Source organism: Mytilus galloprovincialis, chromosome 8, assembly GCF_965363235.1.
Source record: "Mytilus galloprovincialis chromosome 8, xbMytGall1.hap1.1, whole genome shotgun sequence".
Taxonomy (NCBI): Eukaryota; Metazoa; Mollusca; class Bivalvia; order Mytilida; family Mytilidae; genus Mytilus; species Mytilus galloprovincialis.
The window spans coordinates 54,926,338-54,950,210 of NC_134845.1; the positions used below are offsets into that span (position 1 = coordinate 54,926,338).

At 32.2% G+C, this 23,873-nt stretch overlaps 1 protein-coding gene across 1 annotated transcript in view; it reads right to left on the bottom strand.

The window, feature by feature from the left end:
- Window positions 1-23,873, bottom strand: part of LOC143042230 (cadherin-related tumor suppressor-like) — an 83,673-nt gene that overhangs the window by 4,110 nt on the left and 55,690 nt on the right. The window contains exons 7-18 of the mRNA XM_076214490.1: window positions 22,988-23,171; window positions 19,166-19,416; window positions 18,494-18,675; window positions 17,361-17,978; window positions 14,342-15,224; window positions 12,377-13,744; window positions 9,982-11,714; window positions 9,156-9,253; window positions 2,864-3,180; window positions 2,128-2,324; window positions 842-962; window positions 312-464 (exon numbers count right to left, since the gene is read on the bottom strand). Coding sequence (XP_076070605.1) covers window positions 312-464; window positions 842-962; window positions 2,128-2,324; window positions 2,864-3,180; window positions 9,156-9,253; window positions 9,982-11,714; window positions 12,377-13,744; window positions 14,342-15,224; window positions 17,361-17,978; window positions 18,494-18,675; window positions 19,166-19,416; window positions 22,988-23,171 — 6,105 coding nt within the window. The remainder of the gene's footprint in view (window positions 1-311; window positions 465-841; window positions 963-2,127; window positions 2,325-2,863; window positions 3,181-9,155; window positions 9,254-9,981; window positions 11,715-12,376; window positions 13,745-14,341; window positions 15,225-17,360; window positions 17,979-18,493; window positions 18,676-19,165; window positions 19,417-22,987; window positions 23,172-23,873) is intronic.

Here is a 23,873-nt window from a genome sequence, read left to right on the forward strand (position 1 = left end):
CAGTAGAATTTTAAAATTGGTACAATTACTTTCCTGGTTCTTTTTAATGTTTTGTTGTGAATAAAAATTGCCATGAATATATACCTTTCCACCAAAAAATTTCAGATCTATCAATTTTCCAAATATTCATAGGTTGTTGAAAACAAAGATGTTCTGATCTTTTAGTAACCATGTTTATGCATGTAAACACTTTCTTCCTACGCAGTTCATTGATTGATTATTTGCTCAAGTCCAGTTGCAGTTATTTCATATATATTGCTGAAAGTTAATACACAGAAAAAAACATTACATAATTTACATTTTAAAATTACCTGGCAAATCATTTAAACCACCATCGACAGAAACAGTTTTGGTGGTGCCACCTAGTGACATTTGTGTCACATGCACATCTGAAAACTTGAATGCCGTCTGCACATTGCTCCTAGAAGAACTCTTATCGTCAAACATCAGCAAAATCGTTGATCCTAAAATCGCAAAAAGTTAAAATAAATTGCATCAAATTTTAAAACGTCCATACAAAAATTCTTTAAAAGTAGGTCAAAGTCTCAAATACCAGTGAGAAGTTGCAATTTTTGAGACTATATCTAACTTTAAACCGAAGTCTGAAAAAAATAGAAAAAAAATTCTTCAAACAATTCCATAATAGCAGATGCACAACTTCAACATATCTGCAATCTTCCTTTGAAGTTTAAGAAATATTGATAGAAAATTATAGGGGAATTTATAAAACAAATAAATTTTGATGAAAAATACAAAATTCCCATGTCTTGAAAATGGGAAAAGTTCCTCAAACAATTCCATAATAGCAAGTGCACGACTTCAACTTGGAAACCTTGCTTACCTGTTATAATGACTGTAGCATTATGCCAGCTTCCATCACGAATAGAGTCGACCTTGACCTCTACTGTGACCTGGTTACTGGTACTCTCTGTGATGGTATACTTCAATACTTTATCATCAATCTGTCAAAATAAACAAGGATTTAATTATTGATAGTAAAACTAATATTTTTTGTCCAAATTTCACCTCTCTTCATTCTTGTCTGCTTAGCTTTTTTCATTTTGTAGACATAAACACTGCTTCATAGTTTGAACTGTAGTTGATAGTTGCCTCATTGGCAATCATACCACATCTCCTTAATTTTATATTGGTCATCCTTTATTTACAACTTTTCTGCACTCTGGCAATTTACATCTTAACAAATTGTTCAGACCACTGTTTGTTTTAAATGACTGTATTTTGACCTCTGATCTTTTGATTGTCTTGTTTTGGTTGCTATTTTATAATGCATAATCCAAATTATTTTTCTGAAAATCACAACTTTTTTGGTTTACCTTATATTCCAAAACAGATGCAATTTTACATTCTGCATGACACATATATCTTCTCATATACTCCATATCAAGGTTTGGTTTTAATAAATAGATGTACATCCAATTTTATCTTGTAAAAGTTGTAAATCGTCAAAAAAAACATGGAAGTTTTTTTTTTTACTGTTTAACCTTTATCTTAACCAACTTGCACATATAAACTAAAGAACGACCATGTTTTGGAAAACAGCTACTTAAAGTTGAAATATATATATATATACGTATATATGAATATAAAATTAAACTTATGGAGATTGAATATTGTATATATATCCACTACTAACATATTTTCAAATGACTCCAATGAACATTTATGAAACAATATCTCACCTTCTGACATAAATCACACAATGAACTTTCAGCGATATAGTAACACTGTTTGTATTACAGAAAGTAAATTCAAATAATTGCAACAAAGCACACTGCATATATGTCTTCAATGGGAATTTTTCATCCAAATCATTCATAGAGAATAAATGTCTGCTTAACTTTATATAGATATAAGAAGATGTGGTATGAGTGCCAAGGAGACAACTCTCCATTTAAGTCACAATTTGTAAAAGTAAACCATTATAGGTCAAAGCACAGCCTTCAATATGAAGCCTTGGCTCACACTGATCAGCAACTGTAAAGGGACCCAGAAATGACTAGTGTATTTCATAGAGCTAAATCTTAAAAACAATTGTTTTTATTCGAATTAATGTTCTTTGCAATTTGCACATTTAAATTTTTAATCAATTTTATGTGTTTTACTTACATAAAGTACTGATGATCTTGGACCTCTTTCTGCGTAGAATAGAAGACCATTGTTGGTTGTTCTAAATCTTATGAAGACACTGGATGTGCCAGCTTCTCTGCGTCTCCTTGATTCTGACACTAAAACATCCCGCTGATAACTTTCTTTCTGTTTGAACACTACATACGCACTGGCACCAAAACCAAATGGTTTGAATTCTAAAATCATAAAATAGATTGAGACATCATATAAGCATGTTGCAAAAAAAATTATAATACTTCTATGAAGTTTTGAGCCTAGGGAAACAACGGGAAAATACAAAAATTTTGAGCTGCTGGAAACTACAAGAAATAGAAAATAAATTTTGCCAGAATTTGTTCCCCTTTTTTATATATTTCATTTGAGCATTGACATTTTCAGGATTTAATCCAACATCTTAGTTTCATACCTACAAGTTAAACTACACTGACCACTACTGAAATTTGTTTTACTGTAAGTTGTTAGGCACACTTTGTTTTATTTCCCGCCTGTTTACATTGATGATGGGATGTCAGCAACCCAACAACAGTCCCCCCCCCTAAGAAAACATTTAGTCTTAAAAATAAACTGTTAGTTAAAAGATGGGGAGTCTATTAAAAAGCAAAGATTTTTTTTTTTTAAGATGAACTTTAAATGTTTTCTGTAAGTTTTGTTGGGTTCTTGACCAACTGAAGAAAATCCAACATCTTATTTTATTCATATTCACTGTAGTGGTTACCTTGTTGACAGAGATTGCCATGGAAACCTGCTGCACATCTACAACTGACTGTATTCCATTCATCCACACATCTGCCGCCATTGTGGCACACAGAATCTGAGCATGAACTCTGACCGTGTTGTCGTGGGCAGCCATTATTGTCAACACCTTGTTCTTCTAGAGGATTTTTACTATGAAGATAATCTTCATTGTTAATCTTGAATTCCCTCATGCATCCAACAAAATCATGGGTCTCAATCTGACCAGGCCGCTGTAATGCCACATTAATGTCTTTAATGCCACCAATAGAAACAGGCTCGTTACTTAAATTCAGTTTTCTGAAAAAAACAAAAAAGAATTGAAAATCCTTCAATTTATCAAATATACTGAAAACAAAATAGAGTTACTACCCTTGGATTATTGCACTGATTATAAATAAATAGAATCACGTTCAGAGTTTACAATGAAAAACTCAGAGATTGTACACTGTCTTAAAAGTAAAATCACAAAAATACTGAACTTAGAGGAAAATCAATTCGGAAAGTCCATAATCACATGGCAAAATCAAATAACAAAACGCATCAAAAACAAATGGACAAGAACTGTCATATTTCTGACTTGGTACAGGCATTTTCAAATGTAGAAAATGGTGGATTAAACCTGGTTTTATAGCGCTAAACCTCTTAAATGTGTGTAAGTTTTAAAGAAAAACTGCATATGTGATGTAGATGTGAAATCCATTACTTCTGCATTTTTTTCATTTTATACTGGTAAACTTTTAAGTTCAAAGTCTTGTGTTTCACACTATTTTCACCTCAATAGGTCATTTTTGGCATAAGTCTTTATTAGTGTAGGAAGTCTTTAGTGTACAGGGTAAGAGACACTGAACTTTGCCAGGAAAACTGCCATTTGAGGGATTCAAACTTAGATCATCTAAAAGATTGTGATACATTAGCCAAACTAATCGGACCCATTGCCCTCAAACAAATACAGCCTTTCTATTCCTTCAAATTAGAAAAATACAATGATAAACAAGCACATAGAAGTACTCTCTGGTAAATTTGGGTAAATATATTTTATAAATACTATATAATTAGTGGAAGAAATAGTGCAAAAGTTTGAAATCTACCACTTTATGATTGAAAAGGTAACAAGTTATTAATTCATTCAAATTATCATGTCTACTTGTATCTTCAGCCATCTTTACATACAAACCGAACATTTTTACAAATATTACAAACATGAGGTCAGCCTAATGTTTAGCTTGATTAGTCACAATTATAATGTTTCAGTTATATTACGATTAATCACTGAGGCCATCAGATACTCAATCAAGTGACAAATAAAATATCTATCAATTAATCACAGATAAAAATCAAGGATTGTATCAAAGGTTCTATGAAAGAATTCAATTCACCGATATATTCTACAATACATAAAATGACAAAATTCATCCAGAGGAAAAATGGCCGCCTGTCTTTTCAAATATGTCAGACGTACATGAATAATTCAACATAAGAAAAGACCATTGTTAATATATATATACAGAAATATATAATTGAACATTTTCATACAATTTTCAATTATAGTTCATAAAGAATATATCAATTTTTAATCGGCATAATTTATTCAATTGCATATTCACACAAAAAAAATTCTTCATCGCCTCCCTCCAACATAAAAAAATCTCATTTCAAAAGCAACTGTTGAATTTATAATTTAATTTTTTCAAGGTTTTGGAAAAAAGAAATAAATCACCATTGAGGTTTCAAAATAGAAATAATTAGTATCTGAGACGGCTCCATTTATCATTTTTTGTTAAACATAAAACTGCAAACCGTCACAGGTAAATTGTTCAAAAGAGGTTTTCAAATGCTTCATAATAATATTTTTATTCAAATAAACAGTAAATTACATGATATTTGATCAAATTATAGACATTAATATTTCATAATAGATGTCTGATCTTATCATAAACGCGAAGATTATATTTATGGAGCTACAAACTGAATCGAGGTACAATACGATTTGTCCCCGGGTGTTTCTTCAATATACTTTTTCATTGCAAAATTATTCACTTTGTAAAAAGACGCGTGAATCTTTAAGAGTAGTCTAACAACTGGAGTTTGTAACTTATAACTTGCTGTGTCGTAAATTAATTTCTATGTTCCAAAAGAAAATTTTAATTTACTACTGATTACAACATGGATACGAACTGTTAAACATCTTTTATTCCTTTCACAAAATTTCAATCACATATTAATATTTTTAGCACTATAACTTAAGCTGAGCATTGGCATTATTTTTTTTAATTTTTAATCGTCCACATGTCAATTTATGCATATATGCAAGATAGCTCCATCAACCTACCACAGTTTTTCTTTCAAAACAGAAAAAAAATCCATTCTTAAAGGCATTAAATCATATGAAAATTCTGTTCTTATGCAATTCTAATTTAATTCATTGCAGGTTTTCATGCACTTTAAAAATAAAGATTTATGTTGGAGTCTCACATACATAGTATTTCATTTGAACTAAATACCTTCAATATTTTTCAAGTGTCTCCTTATATATTTCAATTCACATTAAAAATGTAAAGCTGTACCATTTAAGTTCACTACTGCAGGGTTTAGTATTAGTAAATTTTACTTTCACCTTCAAATTCCAATTGGAAGGATTTAAAAGTTTTATCTAAAACTGAGTATTCTGAAAACTTGTGAAGAAACTAAACAATTTTTTTTTTAAATTGTTAATTGTTGCTTTTAATTAAAACATATCTTTCTTTTTTTTAAATGAAATCTTGCCAAAGTCAAGAAAAATCCCAATTCAATATCAAGTCTATGGTATTCAGGAATTTTTCATATTTTTTCCCAAAATCCTATCAATATTTTTTCCTCAGTAAGTTAGCTCCCTTTAAAATCATTAAATTCTCCTGCTGGGTGCCCCAAAATTAGTATCATATACATATTTCAGTCACATACATGTACATGTATGAAAGAGAGTTTTCTAATAATTGTACAATTAAACACCTGTACACTTCATCATCGAATCATGCCATATCTTATGATAAAACAGTTTTATGACTTCATAAAATATTCAAAAGGTATGCATAATTAAATTAGAAAATTCAATGTTACTGGTGATTTTGTATTCTATGAATCCCAACGAATGTGAATAAAAAGAGAAATATGCATCTAGGAGTAAAACTTGATGAGCAAGCAAACAAACAAAACAAGCTAATCTAAATAGCATTTTAAAGGGCATTGCCATTAACTTTTAGGTAATTCATCATTATTGGTGGGTTTTCTGTAATTCCTTACTGATAATAAACTCCTTATAACAGTTTTTAGCAGATCCTATTCCACAAGTTGCACACAAATGTCAACCAAAATCCTTAGCTTTATCGTGGTGGAAGAAATTTATCTTTTTGGCACCAATTTGACTCAAACTCATAATTTTCAAAATATTCTCAAAAAGTTATGCTAATTAAAATTCTAGTGGATTAATTCTCTGTGAAATTCATTATTTACTATTAACTGAAATGACAAGTAAAAGTGTAATCCTTCCTGAATAATTATTCTTTGACATTATAAAACACTGTGAAATTGTTGATTAATCAATATTCTTCTATCACAATATGCAATCCAGACAAGAGATTTTTTAACGACTGATTCTCCAATGAAAATTTCCCATAATCTCTAAACAAAATTGTTTGTTCAACTTTTACATTTAAAACTTGATGAAGAAAGATTATTAATTGTTATTTAGTTTTTAGAAAATTCTACTGAAAAAGTTATTATCAAAAAACTGTAATACATTTGAATTGTATATAGTGTTATGCTTCAGTCAGCAGACAACATTATCAAACCGATATTGTTTAAATCAATGCCAGTTTAGTGAAATTATTTCATAAGTTGAAGTAGTTCAAATTGCTTGATTTGTGTGCATAACATGTAACAGTTTATACTTTGGGAAACTTTTTATTTAAATAAAATCTCTTATTCAAAATTTCATTATAATATCACATTATTCCTGGAAACAAGTGGCACTACATTTAATGAGACAAATACCTAAGCAATTTTGGTTTCAAATATGTTAGAATCATGAAATATGACCCAAAAAAAAGTTTTATCTGCAAATTCTCAAAAAGACCTTATTAACTTTCCATACAAAAAGCTACTTCCAAATCCAAAAACTTAAACACGAACCTAACCTTTGGCTTACATTTCTACCAAAAATCTAGGTCACTAAACTGACCAAGTTTAATAATGAATTAATCCCAGTCGGTCTAAAAATAAATATTTTTCTTATTTAAAATGAACACTTAAAACGATAATATACATTTCCATTTATGAAATATTTTTGTAGTGACAGGTTTTCATTGATTAACAATAAGTTTAATCTATTAATATATTGGTAACTAAAGCATGCTCTTATATTTGTGTCCAAACAACAATGTCCGATAAAAAGACCTGCCAATATGACAGTCAACAAGGGCACAATGAAATATGAAAATTAAATTTAAATGAAATTCTTCTTTCAAAAATGCATTATCAGAAATCAAAAGAAATAAATGAAATAGAATATGAAAATTAGATTAAAACGATTTAAATGAAAGAGTCTTGAATCGTAAGTTATGAAGTCTTTTGAAAAATCAATATTTTTAAAGTGGTATCATGAAAATCTTTAAGGGATTATATGATTCAAACATGGTTTACTTTTTATGTTCTACATTTTTTGTGTTGTCAATTGCACCCTTAATTTAGAGGTCAAACAAATTTGTCTAATGTTTTACTATTTGTAGTTTTTCAAAATGTTTTTTTACAAATATATATATATATATATAAATAATGAAAACATGATATGCCTTGATCCCAAGTAGTCTAAACAGTTTAACTACTGTATCATTGGCCTGTCAACACTGAGGTTGTGAGTGTGAATCCCACATGTGGCAAGTGCAGTTAACTCCAATCTTAATCGACTAAGATTGCTGTTTTCTTGACACAGGTTGTGGTTTTTCCCTGACACAACAGTTTTCTCCACCAATAAAAACAATACATGATATAGCAAAACAAGAATTCAATTGATCATTTTTCAATGTTTTTTTGAAGTATTAACAAGATGGTCTAACAAAATCACCCCACCTATTTCTTATGCTAGCATGGTTAATGCAAGCAGATTCACCAATATTATAAAACAAAACATTTGTGGTCACTACTTAGAAAATATAAAATATGAATATTGTAAGCGGCAATATTCTCAGGTCATCTTCCTCTGAAGAAGAGTGGAGAAAGGTATATCCATCGAACTTTGGGTTATAGGTAATAGGTTAAAGGTTAAAAGGATTGGACATATTCAATATTTCAATAACCTTGATAATATCTCAATTCTGATTCTGATAACAGAACAATATATTTGTTAGGTGAAAGACTAATTGTAAAAATCATTTTTAAAAGCTAACAAATAAAATATTATTTTCGGTTCAACTGTTCTAAAGTAATGTTGACACAGGGGTGGTATTGAACTCACATCTGAATACAATTAGTTGTCCTACTTGTGATTTTTTTAACGATATCTGGTCCTCAATACAGGGTCATAATTAAAATCTTTATAACAACAGTTTATGATATTGAATTTTTTTAACTTCCCAATTTCCCAACTTTTTTTTTTTTTGTATTTTTTTGTTTAACACTACAAACAAGTTTAAATCAATTTTCTTCTGTAAGGACTTGTGACCTTGAAGATTAAAAATGTTTTTTCAGATGCATTTTTAAATTAATAAAATTTTTACCCAGATCAATTATTGCGTCAATTTGAAATTAAAATTCTTTGTTCAAATGGACAATAGAAGGTCAAAAGAAAAAGTCACTTATTTTAACAATTTTAAAATCTTTGTGGAATATTTTTCATTCATTTCATTGCAAAAAGTTTTCAACTTCAAAAGAGTCAACTAAATAAAGAAAAGAAAAGAAACAAGCAATAAAAAAGGTCAATATTGTCTAATATTAAAAGGACAAATAAACTTGGTATAGCTGTTGAGTCTAAATATGGGATTTTTAGAGGGTGTACAAAAAAAAAACATGGCCGTTGCTGTTTAGGATGAGGAAGAAAAAAATGTTCAGAACCATTGTGATGGTTTGAGTGTGGAGATAACATTCTCCTTGTCCTTTTTTATAACCTTTAAAATTCTTTATTCTGTATTTCTTGTCAATCATTGTCAAAAGAGTTGCCTCCCCCTATTTATCATTCTATCCCCTTATTATTTCTGGGAAAGCATCCTCATAGGTCTTACTATCTACCAAAATAAACTTACTGAGATGTCTGTGAAGCCTCTCTGGTGCAGGATGAGTCTGAACATTCTGGACACACACCTCCATCTTTCGGACAACTGCTAACTCTTAACTGGGCATTCTAAAATACAAAATTTATATGAATTCATCAGATAAAGTTTATTATAAAATCACAATTCGATAAAGAACTGCAAGTATTTTTTTCTAATTATGTGTTACTGTGGTATCAATTATTTTTGTGGATGCTTGCTTTTGTCTATTTTAAAGAAATATTAAATGTTTCATTGATATTTGATTCGGTGGTTTAATTTGCCAAAGTATCCATATGATAGAAAATGTTTCCTTTGTGAACATTTGAAATCATGGCTATACCCTAGAATATTGGTCATGTTGGTTCAATATTATTTTAAAATGTTTTGCCTTGTTCTAACCCCATTTTCTTGTCATGATTTTTGTTTCATCTATTGGACAAATATCTGTATGTAGGATACATGTCAATCAAACAGCAAGCTGATACAATTGAAACTAGGTCAACATAATCTATAAAAGGTAACATCATTTTCTGACTGAAAACACATTCTTCGCAATGATATTTGAATTTAGTTACCATGGTTACTGTGTATTAATTTATTTTCGTGGATGAAGGAAAACTTGTGTGTTGGTCAATATTTAATTTTTTGGTTTTGCTGAGCTTTAATACAAGCCCATAGAAAATTTGTCATTTGTTGAAAATTTAATTTAAGTGGTAAAACTGTACCCATGAAATCCATGAAAATTAGTATCCAATGAATAATAATAAATCTGCAGTATGTGCAGTTCTTTTTAATCTGATTAAAAAAGAAACCTTACCTCTCCACTCCTATGAACTTGAATACGGAACCATTCCCCGGTCGAGATGTTTCTAGGAACAGTCACTCTAGAAGTAGTTATATCTCCCAAGTTAAATGAAAATCTCACTTGTCCATTAATAATTTCCAGTGCCAAAAATTCACTAGATTGTGTAAGCTCTGCAGGGTTATACAGAATCAGGGCCCTGTTGCTCACGGTTGCCAAGGTGATATCAAATGTGTTGTCATTTGTGGATGACGACAGAGAGCTGAAGAGTTTATATGAACCGACATTAAATCCAATAGATGTGTACTGGCATTTGTCTCCCCAGAAAGTGAAAGGGCACTCACATTTATAACTTCCAATTTGATTTTTACAAATACCGTTGGCACAAGGATTTGGTGAACACCGATCAGCACCATTTTCACATAAATTCCCAGTAAATCCGTCTCTACAACTGCATTGAAATGTTCCTTGTGTATTTTCGCATGATCCTCCATTCCTGCACGGTGAAGCTGAACATTCATTGACATCATTCTCACAATATGTACCTGTCCAGCCGGTTGGACAATCACATATTTGATTTCCTTCTTGATTGGTTAAACAAAATCCTCCATTTTGACAATGACCATTTCCACAAGGGCTGACGGGAATCTCACAGTGTGTTCCTGTGACTTCAGGCGGACATGAACACTGATAGGAAACGATTAAATCTGGAGATGAAATAATCAGCTGGTCAGAATCTACTGCATTCACATTGCTACCAACTTCAATATGGTTTAAACATTCACCGGAATGACAGGTAGATGGAGCACATGGTGTGTAACCAACATGACTAATTGTTATTCCTACTTCAGACTCAATGTCGGTCTTTTTCTTTAAAATCTGTTGTCTCAAAATGTCGTGTAAAACTAGCGAACCATCTGGGTTTGTGACAGATAAGTATACTAGAGCATCTCCTTTGAACGATTTAACACTGTAAATAACAACAGTATATGATGTTCCAAATACACCCGACAGATACTGTTTCATACTTTTCAGTTTAGAGTCGACAAACTGCTCCGCTAAAATATTCTCAATTCTAAGAATGACTGTGTTGTCCAGAGTTTTGTTATTGAACTTGAGAAACTTAATTTCAGCATTGTATGTAACTTTATCGTGGCGTCCATCAGAACCTGAAAAACTGACAATCATTGGGTTGGTAATATCTGGTTTTGACATTACACTCAGTTGACAGCCATTTGCTATATGGAAAATGTTTGTTTGTGTTGAAATCTCGCAGCTGTAAGAACCAACCAAATCTGGGTCAATAGGGCGAACATCTGCTATCGGACCTGCTGGGATTCTTTCATTAAACAGAGCTACTTGTATTTCCATGTTGTTTCTGGGTGATGGTGGCGTATCGTTTTCGTCATCAACAACTACACTAAATGTAAGAGTAGATGATTGTATTGGAGAGCCTCCATCTGAAACTATGACCCCAATTTCAAACTTTGGATTCTGTTCCCGATCAATAGATTTCCTTGATGTAACCAGTCCACTGACCTCATTGACCTGGAAGTAACTACTGGTTCCTTGTAGCCTGTATCTGTATTGGTAGGGAACTAGATCTGGATCTCTTGTGAAATCATATAGAGAAATAACCGAGACTTCAGCATTTCGATTTTCTAAAATGTGTCCAGTTAAATTACTTGGAATGAAGAATGGTCCATTATCATTTTCATCAATCAGGTTTATTTGAACAACAGCTGAACCTGTTAAATAAATAACAACAATAATAAACAAAGTATACAAGGTTTCTCACAAGACTGAAATTATATAGGGTCCCATAGCATTTTTATCTCATGATCTATCTTGAACTTTAAATTTACGATTTTTTGCAAGACAAACATGTTCTCGTTACTGAAATTCAGAAATTATTGGGTGCATCTATTATTGCGATTTTGTCATATTAGACTAAAATGTGATTTTAATTTTTACGATTTTGAAAAAAATCCTGTTTAATTTATAAATATTAAATATTTTAAAATGTGAGTTTAAATTATTGCGTTTTCAACTATGTCACATTTTTCGCAATAATAAAAACATCGCAATAATTTCTGAATTTACAGTATCATAATTCTGTGAGTGTGTTTACTGCAGTCAGATTTGGAGATGAAGAACAGAAATGCAATCATTTTTCCATTGTATTTCATTTTGTTATCATCACCTAGCGATTTATACACCATATTCCATCTATTGCATAAAATAAGCATGAAAATGAGTGAGTCTCACACCAAATGCGTGAGACTTGGCAGTACTGGTGTTGTATTAAAAATATATCTAAGATAATGTTAAACAATAGGTCTTTAAATAGTGTACTTCTGTCAATAATATATATGTTTGCTAACTTAATCAAAATTGGTTTTCAATTTACCTGTCTGGGGCACAGTTCCAGTATCTACAGCTCCCACAGTCACATTATATACAGGATTAGTCTCCCTGTCCAGCACCCCTGCACCTGTCGTAGAGACCCATCCACTTGAAGGATCAATCTTGAAAAGACCATTACCATTTCCATCCAAAATTGTGAAAGAGAAAACCTGGTCTGATGGATTGTGGTCTGTATCTGTTGCTGCAACTTGTATGACATTGATACCTATACCAGAATTCTCTCGGACTGAAGCATTGTACAGTTGTTGGGAAAATATTGGAGGGTCGTTAGCATCTTCTACAGTGATTTTAATAGTACACTGGTCTGTATCTCCACCTTTTATACTGCCCCAGTTTTTAGCCATGACGGTTAAGATAATATGTGGTGAACTTTCATAGTCCGGACGTCCAGACACGATTAACTCCCCTGTTTTGTAATCCATTTTAAATCCTTTTGCATTGCTTGAGCCAATCAAATAATAGTAAACAACTCCATCTTCACCATCATCATCGTCAGTGGCAACCACTGACCCTAAAGTTGTTCCGACAGGAATAGATTCCTTGATACTGAATGGATAATTTGATTGCACAAATGTAGGATAGAATTCGTTAACTCCATTGATGTCAATCACAACTTCTGTGGTATTTTTGAGCTGTGTTCCTGGGTTGATGGCTAAAATCAAAACAGTGTATGAAGTCTGCTGCTCATAATCCAATGCTGCCTTAGTTTTGATGGAACCAGTAAACTGATCAATTGTAAACCAGTCATTATTCTGTGTATATCCAAAAGAATATTCAATAATGGCATTGTTTCCAGAATCAGAATCGGTAGCTGTTATGGTTGTTATGACAACACCACTTGCAGTGTTTTCATCGACTGATACTTTGAAATATGTACTGTTAAAGACAGGCGCATTATCATTCACGTCAGTCACATGCACAATGTAAACAACTGTTGCATTTCGTGAGAAAAGGGCCTGATCCTTCGCCATGATTGTTAATGTATGTTGTCTTGTTGCTTCATAATCCAATGGTTTATGAACTGATATATCACCTCTTGAATGGTCAATTAGGAAAAGATTTTTAGGATCGCCACCTACAATATGGTAGGAAATTTCACTATTTGGTCCAGTAATGTCGTTATCTCTTGCATTCACATTTGCAATGCTAGATCCAATAATTGTATTCTCCATGATGGTCGTCTGCAGATTGGTGGTGGTAAAAACAGGACTGTTCTCGTTGACACCAGTAATTTTGAATCTTATTTCCTGAGTAACGTTCTTTGGTGGCGTGCCTTTGTCTTGGGCTTTGACGACTAATTTGAACTCCTGATTCAGTTGTCCCAGAAGAGAACTGGCTATCGAAATATCACCTGCAAATTAAAACAAAAACTTAATTGTATGTATAGTGAATTGGACAAAATTTAATATATTAATACCAATTTGAATGTTACCCTATAATTGTAAGACTGTATTACGTGATTTTAAAATGTTTCCTAGTTTGTTTTTTTTTTTGTTTACAGGTTCATTGTCAAAGACCCTGAAATCCATAAAATAAGTAATTCATTACTATATGCATGCTTCTGACATTATTTTTGGATGTTTGATAGCCGTCTTATTAGAATAAACATATCGTTTTCTTTTGTTGGTACTAATTAATGAAAAGATAAGATTAAAATATACAACCATGTTCAAGTATCCTCTTAAATTGCTTGATTCAAGTTTAATGTTGGAAAAGCTGTTCCACTTGCACTTAAAAGTGAAAAGTGGACATTTGCTCCAATGAAAACTCTTGAGTGAGTTAAAAACTATATGTTCTTTTTTTTTGTTTTCAACATGTTCAACAAATATAATATGAACATAAAGGAGATGTGGTATGATTGTCGTGTTAATTTTTAAATATATGAAAAGAAAATCCATCTTCCACAATCATACTTATGCACAGTTGCTCATTTCTACAAATGTATTACCTGTGATTTTGTTTACATAGAAATAGCTAGCACCACTTCCACCATCTTTGAAATATTCCACTTCTGCATTAATCCCATAGTCAAACTCGTCCACGGCAACAACTTTCATCACATGATCACCGACAACAACATTGTTTGGTACTGCTGAATAATAATCCCTCTTCTCAAACACTGGAGCATGATCATTGGCATCAGTAATTTGCAGCTGAACGACAGCCTCGGATGACTTTGGGGGAGTTCCCAAGTCAGTTGCTATGACGATCAATTCTCTGTTGTTTACACTAGGATATTCAGTGTTATGAATGTAAACCATTTCCATTTTAGAACTTATTTCTCCACTTGTTGAATCAATGCCGAATTCAGATGACGATAATTTAAATGAATAATACAACTGATTATTTGGCGGTGATATGTCTGCATCTATTGCGCTGACTTTCCCGACATAAGAACCTGATGGTGAGCCCTCGATCAAAGCAAAGCTGAGCGGCTGAGAAAATTTTGGTGCATTGTCATTGACATCAGCGATCCGAACATTGACAAACCCATACGTCAAATGTGAGCTGTCTGAGGCTGAAATCTTGATACTCATACCTTGGTTGCCTGGTCCGTTTTGTACCTCAGCATCAAGTTTACTAAGGAGTGTAATATTTCCAGAATTAGGATCAATTTTGAATTTGTTTTCTGGATTTTCTATGATACCATATGTAACTTTAGCATTGTTTCCGATATCATCATCTGAACTTGTGACCTGGATTATAAAACTACCAACAGCTGTATCTTCTGGAATCTCAATGTTGAAAATGTGGGAAAATTGCGGAAAATTGTCGTTAACATCTGAAATTAGTATCCTAACTGTGGTGGAACCGGTCTGTGGCTGTGTGCCCTGAAACAGAATGTATATATATATATAAATATATGTAAACAAATTGATCAACTCACATAAAATGCACACTTCTTTGGGCTATTACATTAAAATGTATGAGGGAGGGTAGGAAGAGACTTTCAATATATCCCTACAACCAAGAACCACTTTTTAGATAGTTTTGCATAATGGTAATAGACACATAAAAAAGACCCATGACCCACATTCAATTATTTAACCTTCCTCCCCTCCCATTGTCCCACATACATTTTAAAAATTCGTAAGGGTTCCACGGAACCCGGTGTCTCGCCTACTTTTTCTGTTAATCGCAGACTCAACAAAAATGAGGAAAAACATCAATAAAAATTTCCCTCACGATACTGTCTTTTGATTGAAAGAAGCTTCCAAGTTTGGTAAAAAAATCCAGGATAGTCTATGAATCTAATAAATGTTTTATAAACTTTAACTGCAGACTGTATGTAATGTTAACTGGAAGAAAAACTAAGTCCATTTATAAGTAAAATACGGAAAAAGTGAATTTTTTTTTTACAAAATTTACTTCTGAATAATATCTTATGATCAGAAATAAGCTTTTGTCTAAGTTTGGTAGAAATCCAGGATAGTTTAAGAACATTATAAAAATTTTAAAAACTTAAACCACAGAGTGAATGTTTTGTTTCTGGCAAAAAAACTAAGTCCATTTATAAGTAAAATACGGAAAAGTGGAAATTTATTTTTACAAAATTTTCTTCTTGATACTATCTTATGATCATAAACAAGCTTCTGTCCAAGTTTGGTACAAATCAAGGATAGTTTATGAAAGTTATTAAAATTTTAAAAACTTAAACCACAGAGTGAATGTAATGTTTCCTCGCAGAAAAACTAAGTCCATTTATAAGTAAAATACGGAAAAGTGGAAATTTATTTTCACAACATTTTCTTCTTGATACTATCTTATGATCATAAACAAGCTTCTGTCCTAGTTTGGTACATATCAAGGATAGTTTATGAAAGTTATTAAAATTTTAAAAACTTTAACCACAGAGTGAATGTAATGTTTCCTCGCAGAAAAACTAAGTCCATTTATAAGTAAAATACGGAAAAAATGGAATTTTATTTTTACAAAATTTACTTCTGGATACTTTCTTATGATCATAAACAAGCTTCTGTCCAAGTTTGGTAGAAATTCAGTATAGTTTAAGAAAGTTATTAAAATTTCAAAAACTTTAACCACAGAGTGAATATTTGTGGACGCCGCCGACGACGACGACGCCGACGACGACGGAATGTAGGATCGCTTAGTCTCGCTTTTTCGACTAAAGTCGAAGGCTCGACAATAAAATAGCCCATATAACTTTTAACTCATGCCAATGATATTTCCCTACTGTAGTGTAAAAGCATTTCTTGATGTGTTTTGTTATTTGAAAAATTTGTAGATGTTTGTGCTTTATGGTAGAATTTTAAATTCAATTTTATAGATCGTATGTTTTTTCCCCAAGCATGATGCAATTCCCACATCTTTTTTCCTCGGGGATCCACATCATATTTTTACAAGGTACCAAGACATGCTGCTGGAATAGGTCTTCAAGCTTGAAAATAAGTGAAAAAGATCAACAAAGTTCCCATAACTTCTTAAATGCCTGTCATCTGCCTTGGTGTTTCAGGCTGTGTTTTTATCAACCAATTTTCTGTTTTTTGATACTTTGGTATTCCACTGTTACATTATTAAACATTTCAAAATATGAAAAGGGTGGTGTAACAGTACCCTTGCAGCAGCCCCTATCAATAAAGTATATAAGTGGCCTTCTTAGTTCTTTTCATTCATATTGGTAATTCCTTGGATTAAATGCATGTGTTGTAACCAAACTAAGTTATTTGCATGGAAAAGGCTTTGCTCATTGTTGAAGGCCTTAGGGTGACCTAAAAATGTTAATTTCTGAGTCATTTGGTCTCTTGTGGAGAGTTGTCGCATTGGCAATCATACCATATCTCCTTTTTTTATATATATTGAATTCTGCAAGAACTCCATTCTGGTGTGTTTGAGCTTCTGATTTTGCCATTTGGTAAGGGACTTTCCAATTTTAATTTTCCTCAGGTATTTTTGTGATTTTACTTTTTCTTTTGAACAAGACTTAAAAATACCATATATATACTTACCCTGTCAATGGCTTCCACAACAATATTATAAACATCAATAGTTTCTCTGTCTAATTTGACACTGGTGGTAATTAAGCCTGTTGTGGGGTCAATCTGGAATGTTGTGTCATTCGTAGCCAATCTATATGTCATTTGACCATTGTTACCACTGTCACCATCTGTGGCCATTATCTGTAGAACTGATCCTCCAATATCTGCATCTTCTGAGATAGTGGGCGTGTACAAAGGTTGTGAAAATCTGGGAATATTGTCGTTCAAATCCTGAACATTAATGATCATCTTCCTGTAAGCTGATAGAGCTGTGTTTGTTCCATCCCTTGCCTCAATCCACAAATCATATGTCTGCGTCATTTCGTAATCCACAGGCTTTAGTACAGTGATTGCCCCTGTGGACTGTCCGATGGTAAAAGATTGCCCAATGTTGCCTCCTGCCAAATAGAACTTGATGATGCCACCTGTGTTTGAAATAGCCCTGACTGTGACAATTGGGTGTCCAGATGGTTTGTTTTCTTGAATATTTTGTGGTGATGTAAAAGATGTAAAGGCTGGCTTGCTACTGGAACTTATGTCAGACACAGTGACTGTTACATTGACAGATGAACTTCTTTTAGGCAGTCCCTGAAAATACGCAAATTATTTTTTTTAGAGCTGATTCCATGTATTTATTTTTTTATAATTTGATATTGGTATCACTCAATACACATTCACACTATTTTAAAACATGGTAGAGTTATTCTCACTTTCAACTTGCAGGTAAACTTCAGTAACTTAAATTTTTCTTCAGTACCTTTTTATTATGTTCTTTATTAAGTCAGTATAACATGATGAGCAACACAGCGGGTGCCAAAATTGGAGCAGGATCTACTTCCTGTTCTGAAGCACCTGAGATCATCTAGAGTTTTTAGTAGGGTTTGTGCTGCTGATTTGAACTTTTATGTTGTGTTTTGTGTACTCATGTTTGTCTATCATTGGTTTTTCGTTTTAAGTCACATGTGGCATTGCCACTTTGTTTTGACTTATCAGTTTGGATGTCCATTTAGTATCTTTCGTCTCTCATTATCAATAGGGTTGACAATAAACCCTTGTTAAAAATCCACTTTACAAATATTTCATTATTTTGGGGATTTCCTTACCTGATCTTCTGCTTTAATTAAGCATGTATAAGTACTCCTGGTAACATTCAGGGTTTGACTAGCGGTCAAGATACCAGTGTGACTGTTGATGACAAATTTGTCTGACCCGGTCAAAGTGTAGATCACTTGTCCATTGCCACCAATATCTCTGTCTAAAGCTGTCACACCCAACACAAAATCTCCTACAATAAAATATATAGATATACAGTCAGAAATTAGAAATAAAGTCTGAATTTAGAAATTAAAAGAGAAATAGGATCTAACATTTATGATCAGGATATTTTCCCATTTGTTACTAGCTCTGTCTTCTGTCATTGTCGAGCAAAGGTTCACAAACACAGAAAATCTATATCCATAATGTATTAGGAATTTAATTTATTTAAAATAAAACAAACTTGAAAGAAAATTATTTGGAAAAACTTGGAAGCTTAAAATATCAGTCAAAAAAAAAAAAAAAAGAGTTGTAAAGATCTGTAAAGTTGTTTTTTTCATGCAACATGTTTGGCCATTTTTATTTCATGTGCAGCCGTGAAAATGTTTTGTTATTCGTCATGAAATTGGTAAACAGATCAACGTGCAAGAAATCTTTAAATGGCAATTTCATTTTGCGTTCTTCCGTGCAGATACAAGCCCCACACCCCTTTTTACGCCCATTGTAACTTAATATTGCACCTGTTTGTGTTGGATTATTGACCGTCTGCTGGTAGTTTTGTTTCTCAAATTGTGGAGAATTATCATTCTTATCATCAACAATTATGGTCACATCAGCTGTAATCTGTTTTGGAATGAGGGCGTTGTCCCTAGCAATGACCTTCAAACTGTATGCATCCCTTTCTTCTCTGTCCAATGGTTTGACAGCCATTAGGGCACCAGTAGATGGATGAATTGTAAATTTCTCACCAAAACTATCATTTAAACTGTATCTGAAATAGAAGTTATAAAATGGTTAGTTTTCTTGTTTTAATTGTTCTTCTTAGTTATTTCAGGCCTTTTTTAGCTTGCTATGTGGTAAAGGTTTTGCTCATAGTTGTAGGCTGTATCATACAGTGATCTATAAATAAGGTACAATATATATACGAATTTTCTTTGCTCTGTTAATTAGAAGGAAATATAACAGTAAATATATATTTTTTTTATTTTAAAAATAGATTGCACTAGTTTAGAGACAAAATTCCTGGATATCAATTACTAAAGAGATGTAATAAATTAAAAGGTTATATGATAACTACATTTATGTGTGCATTGAAAAGATGCATTAACTGTTTGACACAACTAATTAAATTTATGGCATGCATTGCTAGAATATGCAAAACATGTCATCATCATTTTTTTTTTAAATATGGAATCTTCAATTAGCATATATGGTTATATACCTTAATTAATCATCAGTTCTTTTTATTGTTATTGTGGCCTTGAAAAATAATTTTGTTTGTTTGTTTTTTTGTACATGTTTAATACCACTCGTAAAGACCTTGACTAACTGTCAATGTTCAGCAGGAAATTTTGCAATGTCCTAGCTTGTCAATTGAGATCAGAATGGAACATAGAACACCACGAGCATAAAAAAATAGTATCAAAACTGAGTATTTAAATATGCTAAAGAACACTAAGGCAAAATAAAAATATATGTGTGGTTCCAGTAACTCTACCGTCCCTACTTTTTCGGCTTAAAAATAGCCTACCCTAAAGATTTCATTGTCATTTTTCATTAAGCACTGTTAAAGTCATTGTTGCTCCCATAGACTCAATGTAAAAAAAAAACATAAAATAAAAAAAAATCCCTACCTACCTAACCTAACTTTTTTTCAGATGTAACTGGAACCACACATACTTTTTTATTTGGCCTAAGCAATCAACAATCAATCAACAACGCTGAGTATGTAAATTTTTTATGATTTATGAGTATTATTTTTTTCTATTTTAATGAGGCTGGCCCAAATAATGACAAACAAGAATGTGTCCATAGTACATGAATGTCCCACTCACACTATCATTTTCTATGTTTAGTGAACTGTGAAATTGGGGTAAAAACTCTAATTTGGCATTTCAATTAGAAAGATCATATTATAGGGAACATGTATACTAAGTTTCAAGTTGATTGGACTTCAACTTCATCAAAAACTACCTTGACAAAAACTTTAACCTGAAGCAGGACAGACAGACGTACAGACAGAAGGATGTACGGATGGATGGACCAACGAACAAACGGTGGCACAGACCAGAAAACATAATGCCCCTCTACTATTGTAGGTGGGGCATAAAAACATATGAAGGGTCTAAATTAATATTCGACTCCTGGATGCTGAGTAATTCCTTCAAGTCCATTCAAATAAGGTCATTAATTTTCAGGCATTTGTGTCAGGCTTACCCATTGAAAACCAACCATACCAGATCATGTTGATCAAGATACTCTAAATTTTAAACACCTAATGAAGACAGATAAAATCTCTGACCTAATAACTCTTCCTATTTTTCCTGATCTTAAGAATTCTTGAAAGTTGAAACATTGACACTGGATTTTTTGAGTAAAAACAAATTGATAAAATATCATCATGACTGACAGAGTGTCTGCCATCTTGAGAACAAAAAAATAAATATTTAAACCTGATGAGATAAAATCATGCTGTTTTACAATTCATTGAATTTGAATTGTGCATGTCAGCTGCGAAATTCATTGCAACTGATTTTCATGTGAGAGAAGCTTACAAAAAATGTAAATGATTAAGGCAGCAAAAAAAATCAATCTTAAAATTTATTTATACATTTTTTAATTTTAGATGGGAATGAAATCATTTTTATATTATTCCAGATTAATTTGAAAATATTATTGAAACCGTCAATAAATAATTCATATATATGATGATAATTATTTTTTTATCTTTTCCAAATCAAAGTTAAAGACATTTTATATATAATTAAGACAGGCATTTATCAAAACACGTCATATTTTTTTCTCGGCTTGTAAACGTGACTGTAAAATTACAATATACTTGTACGACAAAAAAGTAAAAACTAAAAGACCTCCATTCTGATAATGCATCTGATCTTGAACTTCTCATACAAACTTTCTTTTAACAAGACGACCTTATAATATACAAAGGTTCTCCGGAACGAAAAACGTCACCCAATTTAAATGGCACAATTTATAAAATGACAGCCAAAGATAGAACTATGGGCTTAAGACTGTTGAGTATTTACTTAAGATAATGTATTTCCATTAAAATCAAATCTCAGTGTCCCCGTTAGACAAATCCCGCTGAATCATGTTAACAAATAAAATAGCCTTATTAGTAAATCTTTAAGCTCAACCAGAATAACTCACTAGCTGCTAAAGCTAAATCAATTCTCTATCAAAGTTCGTCATATTCAAAGCCGGTGCAACGATAATACTTCGTGTTCAATAGCTATACTTAATTGTTGTTAAGGTGAAAAGAGGACTAAAATATGCATATTCTTTACATAAAGCATTGAAATTGAAATTTGAAATTTATTAGACAGTTATATAAGTTTGAAATGCACATATTTGTGCATGTCATGAATAAAGTATTATAGTCAATAAACTTATATATTAAACTCTCCCAGCAACATCAATGTCTTATTTTAATTTTATCATGATTGTTTTTCTTTAAAACTTGTATTTTTCTCTAGAAACAAAACAAATCTTAAATGCCATAGGTTTTTATGACCACTTATGCAAATTTTAGCCTTGGGGTCTAAGAGACTAAGATCCTGAGTCAACTAATATAATTATAAGTTGGAGAATATAAAGAGTTTTATATCCTCTCTTTTTCAGTAAATTAAAAGTGACAAAAGAAATTTGTGACATATCGTTTAAGCCTTTTAAGTGGGGTTTCAGTATGAATTGTAAATCTTGTTCTTTATTTTCATTTGGGGTTTTCCCTTTTACTGCCCTTCTTCATTGTGTATCTCCTTGGTTGTCAAGTCTCTGTAGTCATTTTAACCCCCCTCAAAAAAAATAAACTTCTCATGATCAGGCTTTTCAACAGTACTTTAAAAGTTGTTAATGTTGGAAGATGTTATCCTGCAAAAAGATTATCACCTTCTTTCAAACATATTGTAAAGGAACAATTATTTAGCCTCGTTCATATGGCAACTTACTCTGATTGCTGTGGCAACTAAATACTCTCATTACTGTGGCAACTTACTCTCATAACTGTGGCAACTTAATTTCATTGCTGAGGCAACTTACTCTCATAACTGTGGCAACTTAATCTAATAACTGTGGCAACTTAATCTCATTGCTGTGGCAACTTACTCTCATAACTGTGGCAACTTAATCTCATTGCTGAGGCAACTTACTCTCATAACTGTGGCAGCTTAATCTCAGTGTTGTGGCAATTTAATCTCATTGCTGTGGCAACTTACTCTCATAACTGTGGCACCTTAATCTCATTGTTGTGGCAACTTAATCTCATTGCTGTGGCAACTTACTTTCATTGCTATGGCAACTGACTTGTTGCTGTGGCAACTTACATGATTTGTGCATTGGGTCCTGTATCTTTGTCTGTGGCTTTGACCGTCAGGATCAGTGAGCTGCCTGGAAGATTCTCTTCAATATGGCCGACATAAACAGAACTGTGCTCAAATTCAGGAGAATGATCGTTGATGTCTTGGACTTTGACTATCACAGTTCCAGTGCCTGTCAAACTTGGGCTACCTGTAAATTAAAGAAGAATATGAATTACTTCTACTGCATATCATAAGTGCATTTTCTATTTTTATCAGAATTATAAATAAAACTTGATGGCTGAGAGGTCTTAATAACTAATCACAACTCTAGATGTTGTGAATGTGAACCCCACATCCAGTGTCCCTGCAGAAGGTTGTAAATAAGTTCTCTATAGGCATGCCAGCTTCCTCCACAAATAATAAACTCACAACCATGATATAGCCAATCATGCTGAATGTGGATTAAACAACAATCAATCAATCATTGTGTTATAATCTATACTAGCCCTTATATTTCTACTGTAAATATATCATCAAGTTCATGAATGAAATGAATTGATTGATGTTGAAATATTATTAGTCTTCAAAGTTTTGCAATGCACACATTTACTGCTTGTATTTTAGGTGTAATTTATGTACAGTTTATTGTTTCTTCAACTTTCTTTAAAAGGTTCATTCAATTAAATTCTGGTTACTTTATTGTTTGATTTATTGGCAATGGAAGTACCTCTGAAAGTTGCACTTCTGATTTGGAATTACGATTTATTCAAACACATCTGGTTTACTTTGGATTCATTATTATTCGTTGGATATCAATTTTCGTGGTATTCATGGGAACAGGTAAACCACGAAATTAAATGTTCAACGAATATCACATTTTCTATAGGCTAGTAAGCAGATTTCTGCAAAA